The sequence below is a fragment of the Pollachius pollachius genome, assembly GCF_949987615.1.
Source record: "Pollachius pollachius genome assembly, chromosome: 7".
NCBI classification, from domain to species: domain Eukaryota; kingdom Metazoa; phylum Chordata; class Actinopteri; order Gadiformes; family Gadidae; genus Pollachius; species Pollachius pollachius.
Window position 1 is genome coordinate 7,808,851 of NC_136940.1, and position 11,829 is coordinate 7,820,679.

Consider the following 11,829-nt stretch of genomic DNA (forward strand, 5'->3'; position numbering starts at 1 on the left):
AGAAGGAAGGAGACAGAGTGTAGAGGTAGACAGAGAGAGAGACAGAGAAAGAAAGAAAGAAAGAAAGAGAGAGTGACAGAGTGAAGAGAGACAGAGAGAGACAGAGAGACAGAGAGAGAGAGAGAGAGAGAGAGAGAGAGAGGAGACGGAGCGAGAGAGAGGGAAAATGAAGAGAGATTAGTTACCTATAAGTTCCCAAGCCCAAAAGCAGAACATAAATATAGACCGCACACCTTAAGTATACGTTCCCAGACTACAGTCTCACACCACATAATGAACCGTGTTACTGGTTCAATTCTGTCCTCTACCGCCTACAGAAAGAGACAGAAAGCTATAGTGAAAACCAGCTTCTGTTGTGATCAGCGAAGCTGTGACCCCAGATGAGGACAGCTGAGCTCCAGTTCCCCTGTACAGCGGGTCGTTCAGGTGAGGGAAGACCCACTGATAGGAAGGGGGGGGGATGGGCATCATTGAGCAAAATGTCCTAACCCGACATGCATCTCTAATAATTCACTATTTGGGTGACTAAAGGGGGGATTATGGTTCCACGTTGACGCAGCACAAGGGGGTTACGGACCTGTTATGTCCTTGCCGACCCTCCTTGCGTCCACATCAAGGGCCTGACGTGTGCCGCCCAAAAGTTGTAACCTTGCGTCGAGGCGACGCACCCGCAAGGGCTGTGATTCGTCCGCTAAATACATAATTTCCGGCAATACGCTTTGTATGTAAAAAATCTAAAAAGGCAAAACATTTAACTTTTTCTTTCATAGCCGTAACCTTTTTTGTACACGCTAGTAATCAGTATAAAAGTGGAGGCGTTTTTTATTCGGTCATCGTAGACTTGACCAGAATGGACAACGACGACCAAATAGCAGCCTATCTTCTGTTTTTGTTGCACATTGTTCGAGTCATATTCTGCTTTCAAGTTGCTAGAATCTTCTAGTAGTAGACCAATTGCAAAGTAATAGCATGCACGACAAAGACCAACAATTTGTTCTCTCTTTACCACGGACATAAATAGCCACAAGTTAACCCGACGCAGAACCATAAAGGTTCATGACTTCGAAGGGACTGCGTGGTCATAGTGTTGCTAAACGTGGAACCATAATCAGCCCTTAAGAAGTAATATTCAGTCTTAATTAGTCCTAGTCGCTCCACAGCTACCGTTCATAAGGAAACACACGGCCAGAACGGGGATCTTCAGGGATTCGTCATCATCTGATTGATGATCTGGATTTAAACTTTTCAATCTTTTTTATCAGGACAGGCTGACATTTGAAATGACCTTTTGCTATACAAACATCCCAAAAACAACTTTCAGGATGATTAACGCTTTTTCAGAAAAGAATAAAAATAGCTTTTCCCACGAATAAAACATATTTCACATGGTGGAAGACAGGGGGTGACTTGAATGTGACTCTCTCTCTCGCTCTCTCTCACAACCTTGGCGCGACCACTACCTGGAAGACGATGATCATGGTGAGGAAGAGATAAACCGCCGACAGGCCGGGCGAGACGTTGGCTCCCTCGGGGCTGAGGACGTCAAACACGGGCCTCTTATCACCGTACTGAAACAGCCACAGGCCATGACCTGAAACCACACCCCACACACACACACACACACACACACACACACACACACACACACACACACACACACACACACACACACGGTCAGTTAGCTGTCGCCATCGATGGGACAAACCACAAACAAAACACAGGATACGGGACCCCAACATCAGCACTCCGATCACTTCGCTCCAAACGTCCGCTATTCCTCCACCCCCTCCTTGTCAACCCCCCACTTAGACCCTCCTCTCCACCCCTCCTGTTCCTCACCCCAGTCCCCCCCCCCCAGTCCCATCACTCAAACCCCTCCTCTGTCGGACCCCTCCATCCTCCATCTCACTACCCCCTTCTCCTCATTGCCCCTCTCTTCCCCCTGACCACCTGCCCCTCTTAATCCACCGCTCCTCCTCATCCAATTACCACCACCTCCCCCATTCCCACCCACCTCCCTCATCACCATCTACTTATCCTCCTCATCCTCCCTCCCCAACCTCCCATATTCCCACCCACCTCTCCTCCTCCCCTATTCCCACCATCCTCTCCACCTCATCCCCCACCTTCCTTCACGTCACCTCGTCTCTCCTCTTCCCCCTCCAACTTCACAACGGGGGGTTGGTTTATCCATCACAACGCCACTACAGGCCACCAACGCTCCACAATCACAACAACACAGAACACCAGGTGTTTGGTGCGCGACGCGTGACTCACCGATGGCGGTGAAGAGGCACATGACCAGCAGGATGATGACACACCAGAACACATCCACGTTCATCTGGCGCTCCAGCTTGCTGCGCTTGTAGCGTGGCCCGTTGTTGTTCAGCATGGCCTTGGTTTCATGACCTGGGATGGGGTTGGAGTAAATACCACAACATTTGGATAAAGCAGGATGAAGAGGGAGGGGGATCAAATGGTATAGAAAGGATAAAAAACAATAAAAGAGTCAAATGGCTGAAGGGTAACAGGCCATGGGATGATTATAGGGTGTACTTGGGCCCGCGGTTCCCAGCCTGTTTTTGGCCCATGAACACATCTTAAGGTCTTTGGGAAAAAGGACTAAATAGTAAACAGCTACCAGCTGGGGTCAGGGGATTAGGAGGCAAAAGGACAGGATGAAAGTGAAGGGGATAGAGGAGACGTTGCCATGCCGACCTGCGTAGATGACGATGCCCACAGCCTCCTCTGTGTTGCGGATGGTGCAGCCGCGCAGCAGCAGGTTCTCCTTGTAGAGACCACACTTCCTCCCACTGCCATGGATGCTAGGAGACACACAGAGAACCACGCTAGAACCACACACACGCACAGAACCAGGCTAGGAGACACACAGAGAACCACGCTAGGAGACACACACTAGGAGACACACAGAGAACCACGCTAGAAGACACACACTAGGAGACACATGGAGAACCACGCTAGGAGACACACAGAGAACCAGGCTAGGAGACACACAGAGAACCAGGCTAGGAGACACACACTAGGAGACACACAGAGAACCAGGCTAGGAGACACATGCTAGGAGACACAAGATAGGAGATACACGGAGAAGCACGCTAGGAGACACGCAGAGAACCACGCTAGGACACACACAGAGAACCATGCTAGGGGGAACAGAACCACGCTAGGAGACAGAGAAGCACGCTAGGAGACAGAACCACGCTAGGAGACACACAGAACCACGCTAGGAAACACACAGAGAACCACTCACACGCTAGGAGATACAGAGAAGCACGCTAGGAGAAGCACGCTAGGAGACACAGAAGCATGCTTAAGTCACACAGAGAACCACGCTAGGAGAACCACACTAGATGATGACACAAAGAGAACCACAGAGAAAAACGCTGGAAGAAGTTGTATTGTAACTAGATGCATTGAGGAATGGTTGTCTCTGAATGGTCTGTTGGTTTGAAGCGAGGTAAATGACTAAACTTTGCATTTGTACATTTCCCCATCCTCATACATATTGAGCCACAACGATACATTTATTCGTTCATACAATTCATAGAATGGAGGAAAAGTAAAAACAACAGCAAAGTAACAAATAACTAACTCACACAAAATCGTACACTCACACAACATAAAACAAACCTAATCAATGTATATTTTTTAATTAACAAAAAGGGTTGAAAAAGGGGAGTTGAGGTTGCAGTCACTCGCCCCGCCTCCACTGATCAGGCCCTGAGGATCACAGTCGTCGTTGTTCTCCAAACGGAACCCCCGTCTCAGCACTAAATCCCTCTCACAGAACAGCGAGCGTACACGAGAACCACCGGTGTGCACTGCAACTCACAGAACTGTACACGGCAGCTCTGATGTTTGAACGGCCCCTCGGGAAACACACACATACCTTCAAACCCTGAGTACCGCTTCACCCCTGACCCCTCAAAACTCCCCTAGTACATCATGCTTGTCACAGCCAATCACATGGCTGTGTCTTAACCCCGCCCACCCAGGAAGTACCAACACCTCTTGGGAGTAAGCTTTGACTAATGAACAGGATCAATTTGGAGTTACCACATTTAAAAATGATTCCAGTGTGATTGTGTGGGACTGGGTCAGGATTGCAAAACCAATCTTAATCCTATTATCAACAAAAAAAACAGGATTAGAAGTGTTTTAGGGGAATTGTCCCAGGCCTTTGTAATACTGATATGTTTGAACCTGTGTTGTGGTCATGCTCTTGAAAGAAATGAACAAACGATTAGTGGGCAGCGTAAGCTAGCAGGTTGCCACTGGGACTGCTGTACCTGTCGCCATACAGCCTCTCCAGATTAATGTCCGTCCCTGGGGAGGACATCAGCCAGAGTGCAGCACCCCTTAGAGTCTCCCCGGTGAATTAATCACCCCCCCCAGACAGAGTGGCTTCTAGTGGCTACAGCTGCTGCTGGCTGCTGGCTGCTGGCTGCAGTAATGAACTAAACACTGGAGACAGGGTCAGCTGTGGATGACCGCACCCTGACCCTCCCCCGTGATTCAGGTATCTTATCAACCTGGCCATTGTGTGCTTGTACATGTCTCCTAACAACGCAGTTACGGCTGTTTCGTATGGTCTCCGTCGGAGCTGAGTCCAACAGTCAGAATCACATGGGTCAAGATCAGCTGACAGAGCGGGTATGTCCGCCACCAGACATACCATCTACTCCTCTTTTACCCTCCTTGTACTCCCCGCCTCTCCCAATACTCCTCTTTAATCTCCCTTCTCCTCTTCCCTGCTCCTCCTCCAGCTCCTCTTCTTTTAACCCTCCTCTTTATCACCGGCTTCTCCCAATACTTTAATCTCCCTTCTCCTCTTCCCTGGTCCTCCTCCTGCCCCTGCTGCTGCTCATCCACCAACCTTCCCACTTCTCCTTCTCCTCAACCCCCTCCTTCACTTCTTCCATGAACCTCCTTCCTCCTCCTGCTCCTCTTCCATTTCCCCAACTCCCCTCCTCCTCCTCCTCCCTCTGACGCTTTTCCCTCATGCCTCCTCTTCTCCCCCAGGCGACTTTCAGGACATCACCTCATGTTGTGCCTCAGGAGAACATGCATTCAGCACCAGCTCAGAGTACACCTGTACAACGACACAGAGCAACCACAAAAACACACGTGTGACATGTTTTCAATGCCACATGTGCCAACACGTGAGAACATAAGAAGGCGTAGGCTAGCGTGACGTGTGTCTCCAAATTGTAGGTAAAGCAGCAGAAAGCTTGCATTGGGAAGAGGAACAGACCATCCGAACCCAGATTCCTCAAATATTCCTTCACTTGTGGCACAACCCTTACCCTGATGACATCAACGTCCGTGTAGCAAACACTTCCCCAGCACCAGCCGAAACAGAATAGAAACCCAATGAAGGTCAACGGAGGTTAAGGTTAAAATCAAGATAGAAAATAAAATGCCTTGACTTACTCCCAAACCTAGTTAAGTCATAATTATTTAAATGTTTACCTAGCCTCTTGCATACACCCATGTTTACTCTGATCAAATATTCCCAGTTCATTTAGAAAAGGTAAATATCTGGAAGGAAGGATTCAGTAAAAAAAAATGAAAAAGATAGATGCTGATGCACTTAAACTTCACACCTTAATTACATTGAAAATTCAAGGGAGCAACTGAAATATGTTTCTTGTTCATCACAAAATTACCCGCAGTTTGAAGCTTGTTGAAAAGATTGCTTTTTTGACTGCATAGTGACATAAATGATTTCTATTTAATTATACAATTTTATGAAATCATCCAAGAAACCTTGCCTGGGAAGAGCGTCAAGTGTTTGGGTGTAATGAAATCATCATGAAAACAGGAAACTCCATGACAGAGCCATGATAGAATAAGATGGAGAGAGCACCCATGACCGTGTCTGTGACAATAAGCTTAGCTATGGAAAACAACATGTATCTTAGCAACAGAAAACATTAAGCATGTTACAGAATAACAACATTTAGATTAGCAACAGAAAAAACCTAGCTTGATACAGAAAACAAAGTTTGGCTCAGCAACAGAAACCAGGATACGACATAAAGCTTGCCAACATAGAACAATTTCATGAGTAGCAATACAGAAAAACATTAGTTTAGCAATAAACAATAGCATTAGCTTAGCAGTAAACAAAATTGGATTAACAACAACCCAACTACATTTAGATTAGCTGTACAGGCAGATAATTGCAAAGTGAAAATAAGCAAGAGTCTGGACTTTGTGTGTGTGTGTGTGTATATATATATATATTCAAGAATGATTAGGGAATGTCTCGATCATCCATCAAATGTGTCCCCGAACTTGATAAAAAAACATTCAAACTAAGTTGTAATAAGATAAGAAACACGTCCGTTGCATGGATTTCTGCCACAGCCATTTACACTCCTGACAGGCGGATATAATTAAATACATGTCTCCTCTTGCTCTCTTCTAAAACCATTATCCATAGCAAACAGACAAAATATAGCATGAGTGATGACCAGCAGAAATTAAATATTTAGTCACCCGTACAACAGTTTGTTGAGAAAACCCCACATGTTCATAGATAAGGCTACAAGGACCTTTATAATGATGCTTGCATAAATTAGTATTGAGCCATAATTAACCTACCCGAAAAAAGACAATTATAAAGTCAAAATGTGATGCGCTTTTCTACTCAGAACAATACAATAACCTCCCCATCACCTGTCAACAACCGTCTCATACAAAGAGAAACCTGCTCTACGGACCCTCCATCACACACCAAGGCCTGATTGCAGAACACAAAAGGCCCTAAAAAGTGGCAGCTAATTAACAACAAACCCAAAACAATCCAAAACAAAACAGCAATTGTTTGATACAAATGGGGATGCAAAGTGTCAAATCACCTCTTTTTTATAAATAACTTGTAAACGATCGAGAGGGTTGTAAATGACTAATTACTCACATGTAGCCTCGGAATCGGTTCAGGTCGTTGTTGGGCTTTTCACACTCGATTACGCCGTTGTACTTGGACGGGTCAAACTCACAGTCCTGAAAAGGGGGATTTAGCAGGGTTAGTTAACTCATAGAAGACTCTAGTGAGAGAAATTAAAGGCTTGTTCCTTTTATTATCTAACTGTTAAGCACACTTGCGTCCACACACACACACACACACACACTCTCTTGTGCACGTTATTACCAAGTTTCCGTTTTCCAGGGGGTCCAGTTGCTCATGTTAAGAATGAATGCACTCTGAATCACATTCTTGCAAGAACCTTTGCAATAAAGTGACCACCAAATAGTGTATCTTCAGAATACATTTTATTTTTGTTGGTTAATCGGTAAGGATTCATTCTTGAAAGACTCATCTGTATAATATAAAATCACAAATCACGTTATTAATAGTGTCATTGTATTCATAGTGTGGCCCGAATGGCCTACATTTCAACACATCAGGCAGTTAATAGGTTAGGAGATCAAAAAGCAGTTGTTAAGAGTGTGAAGTGAAAGTGGTCATTAGCAGAGTTTTTAATGAGGAGCCAGCTTATTCCCACCAAGGTGTGATCTGTGAACTGGTAACCAGTTAAAATGAGCTAAGAGACAAAATCCAGCTGAATACACCAGCACATAGACACGTGAAATCTCTTTAAACATACAAAGAAATACCTTTAAAGAACGAAAAAAACGAAACCCCCATTTGAAGAGATTGTGACTTTTAAGGGTATCGGATTGCAAAAAACAGTTCCATCTTTTGACTTCCTAAAACTCTACTCACTATGATGTCCGATCATGATATTTACAGTTTTTGCCAAATAGGCAACATACAGGCAAAGCAAAAAAAAAAAATCTTCATCGATTTATTTGTGTGATCGACTCCATGGTGCGAAGGGGTGGGGGGGATGGAGGATGTGGAGCTGTAGGGTTCAGAGTGAGGAGGGTGAGGTGAATGAGATGGGTGGGGATCAGGGGATGTAAGATTGAGGCTAGAGTCAGATGGAGGAGGGGAGGGAAAGATGATGGAGGAGGGGTTGAGATGAGTTGTGAAGGAGGTGATTGGCGGAATGGGAGTGAGGTAGCGAGGAGATTAAGTCACGAGTACAGTGAGGTGATGGAGTCATTAGTAGGGTGAGGGGATGTAGTCTTGAGTAGAGTGAGGTGATGGAGTCATGGGGAGGTGCGGTGGTCTCACCAGGTGGAAGAAGCTGCGGACCACCTGTCTCTGCTTCAGGTTGGTCTCCCCGTCCAGCGTGGCGGTCTCGATGTGACACAGGCGGTCTGGGTCGCTGGAGCTGAGCAGGAGAACGTCAGCCGGCAGGATCTCGTTGCAGCGCAGCCTGATGAAGTCCCCAACCCGGATCTGCTTCCAGAACCGCTCCAGGTAGCGCCTCTCCGGTCTGCCAAGGGACGGGAGGACAACAGCTTTGGTTTCACTTTGTTTCATTTTCTACTTTTAATGCTTTGACAGCAGAAAAATGGGGCAAGTTTGTTTTCGCTGGATAGTGTACTTTCCCTTGGGGAGAAATGCGCCTTTATTTATGTTTAATCATAACCAAACCATAAAGAAAACAAACTGCCATAAACACTGACTGTACACAGATGAATAGCACTAGCTGTTCTAGGTTCTTAATCACAGCATTACAGGACTTCACCTTCCTTTTTTCCTCTACACCCCTAACATTCATTTCCATGGTCTTCAGTGGGTTTGCTATACATAAAATACTGCTGCATTATTTATCTATTCGCACCACACGCCTTACTCGATCAATTACTGCACTAACCGAAAAGCATGACTGAAGGCTCCTCCCTCATCCACCCAAATAACCTTATCTACATTTCGCAACAACACCCAGGAAGTTTGGTTGTGTACCAAAACTTAACAGTCTCAATAGAGGTCATCTCCCTCCCTCACAAGACCAGGATTGTTTGGAGAACTGATCCGTATTTGTTGATGTTAATGCTAATTACGGGGCTAGATTCTTCTACACAGATAAACCTCTCTGGAAATCAGACGTTCCTCCTTATCCACAACCAAAGCTTTGACGTCTAAAAACTCTCCAATTTCTCCTGTCGGTATCTAAACAGCCTATTTTGTGTTTCAGGTGATTTTAAAGCCCCTGGGTTGGGCAGGAGAACAGGGACTTTCCTAGCAACCTGTTGCCTCATATTGCATCATTGTGTGCTTGGAATTCCCAACGTTGACATAAACAGAAAGTACAGGTACCCTGAATAAGATTAATTCTATACCAAGAAACATATATGATTATTCTTTGAACTATTGGCATTAAAAATAAATTATCAATTAACTTATAAATTACATTTAACTTACTGTATGTAATATTTGCAATAAAAATGACACACACACACACACACACTTTTCATCATTGCTTCTCTAGCTCTAGTTCATACAAATGATCATCTATTTTCCGAGAAGATAAGCAACAGTCTACTGCAGGTGTCAGTAATGCTGAAAGTATGTGTTTCCCGTCTCGCACCTGAGAGAGATTCCTATTCGTATTGCTGCTGCGTGGATACACATGTGTTTGCTGTTGAAGAGGATCATTCCGGAAAAGCCAACAGATGTTTTAAAACCCGAAAGATTTTTCTTTCCAAAAGATGTTTCAGAACTTAATAACTCATTTGGGTGTATTCTATAAAATCTTTCTATCATAACAAATGGTGGGAGGGTTGAAACATGGGCTTTAGGATTAACTCCTCTTCCATAAAACAATAAAGTCTATCTAAATAGCTTTTTTGGATAAGGCTGGAATTCCTTCTATCATAAACATGAGGTCCATCGTTTATTTATCTTCCTGTTTATAAATAAAATACCTTTGCGGTGAATGGAAGTGTTTGATATGCGTTGTACGGTCCTGAATAGAGATTTATCTCATGCACAAACTATTTTCATATCCACTTTGAACTCCATATAGACGTGCAATATAGCATTTGCTCAGTACTTTATGAGTAGTTTTAAGCACTTTAAGGTTCAGAATGGGGTGCCACGCACAATAGCGACCACAGGGAACTAAACAATGAATTATGATATGGCCTGAGGAACAGCGCTATAGCCATTAGACCTTGGCTTTAAAAAAAGAAGGTAAGTCACCAAACACAGAGTCCTTTGATGAGTGTGAATTATGCTCACTGAGCAAACAGGGACAGCTTTTCATAAGCGAACACACACACACACACACACACACACACACACACACACACACACACACACACATACATATATATACACACACCAGGTAAAAAGTATTCATAGAACATGTTGTTTTAAAAGTTACGCTATGTGACAATGCCCAATTGAAAACCCACAGCAGAAGAGAAAAGCGAAGACTGCTTTGAGACGCAAGCGAAATTTGTTCAAAAAGTTCCTCCAAAGTTGACACATCCAAAGTGTGTCGCGATGGTTGATAGTAGAAATGGTAGGACTTCAGCAAACATATTAGGCCTTTAGCATACACACTGGGTCTATTGTTTTCCACACACGGTATGATATTTGGGTTCAAGTAGTAACATGCTGCTACTGATCAACTATAACATTCGTTTTCAGTTTCGATGGTTTCGATGGTCAGTTTCGACGATCGTGGAGATCAGGCCTACCTGCTGTACACCAGACAGTCCATGTGATTGATCTCTGTATCGGATCGGTGTCTCCTGTAGTCCTCCCACAGGTCTTTGATTGCGGTCACAGATAGAATGAAGACCACCGGAGCCAGGGCAAGTTCGGGTTGAAACGCATTGACAACGGGCACGAAGTTCAGCAAAGCGATGAAGACAAAGTAAACATTAGCGAACCTGTGGAACTGCTCGAAAAGATTCTTTGGCAGAAAAGACAGGAGAGTGTATTTGGTGGTTTTTATCTTATTGTCTGAGAAGTGTCTGTTTGGGTTCTCCTCTCCTTTGGCATTATCGTACAATATGTTTGCGTGGACGATCCGTGTTTTGTTCTCCTTGTTTTTCTTCTTTTTCTGCGTTTTAACCTTTACTTTCACCATCCCGGCTTCTTCGCTCTCAGGCGCCATGGTTTGGTTTGCTCCCTGTCTCAAACTTTTCCACACTTTTTCTTTCGCCCCGTGTTAACGCCGCAAAGTACTAGGTGATCATACTCCCAGCCCGGGCGGAATGACTCCAGCATTCTCGCTCAAGCGACTATCCACTCGCTTTCGTCCATGTCGGTCCCTCGCAAGTAAAGAGGAATCGTTTGCCTTGTGTTTTTCTGTATTTTTTCACCCCTACTGTCGCTGAAAGGATGCTGGGAGCGTAGAAACAACATCGGCTTTCAGGAGCCCTACCGCAGATCTCTGCATCATGGGGATGCGATCTGAAGATGCGTGTACGGGTCGCGGCTGTGTTTACAGATCTGTGAATGTGCGCAGATTCCGCACAAAGATGGGGTTCGTCAAAGGGGGAAGGGTCTCGGTTTGAGAGAAATATGACCCGCATGCCCCTCCTTGGTCCGACCCAGGTCGCTTTTTTTCTGGAAGTGCCACGCGGTATCATTTGAGAGTTGATGCGGAATTATTAAACATGCGACTGCCCTCTTGTAGACCTGCCCATGAATCACACGACTCTGCGTCGGTTTTTGTTGCAACTTGCAACTGTTACGGTAGTTTCCGTTTTGTGTCATCTGAGTTTTGAAAAAATTATAAATCAGGCGCTCTTTAATCGAAATGTTGATGAAAATAATGATAATAAAGATAATAATAATAATGATAATAATACCAAACTTTTTTTTTCTATATCTATATTCCTATGTTCCTATGTTTATATATTTATATATAACTAACCAACCAACCAAAAAAAAAATAATACATAGTAAAAAGGTATAAAACATATTAG

General features: G+C 44.6%; 1 protein-coding gene across 2 annotated transcripts in view; it reads right to left on the bottom strand.

Moving 5' to 3' along the window:
- atp10a (ATPase phospholipid transporting 10A) overlaps window positions 1–11,217 on the bottom strand; it is a 41,091-nt gene extending 29,874 nt beyond the window's left edge. For both annotated transcript variants that reach the window (XM_079739164.1, XM_079739165.1), the window contains exons 1-6: window positions 10,591–11,217; window positions 8,171–8,375; window positions 6,947–7,032; window positions 2,719–2,825; window positions 2,278–2,409; window positions 1,461–1,591 (exon numbers count right to left, since the gene is read on the bottom strand). In XM_079739164.1, the coding sequence (XP_079595290.1) occupies window positions 1,461–1,591; window positions 2,278–2,409; window positions 2,719–2,825; window positions 6,947–7,032; window positions 8,171–8,375; window positions 10,591–11,012 (1,083 nt within the window). In that variant the 5' untranslated portion in view covers window positions 11,013–11,217. The remainder of the gene's footprint in view (window positions 1–1,460; window positions 1,592–2,277; window positions 2,410–2,718; window positions 2,826–6,946; window positions 7,033–8,170; window positions 8,376–10,590) is intronic.
- Window positions 11,218–11,829: the final 612 nt, after the last annotated feature.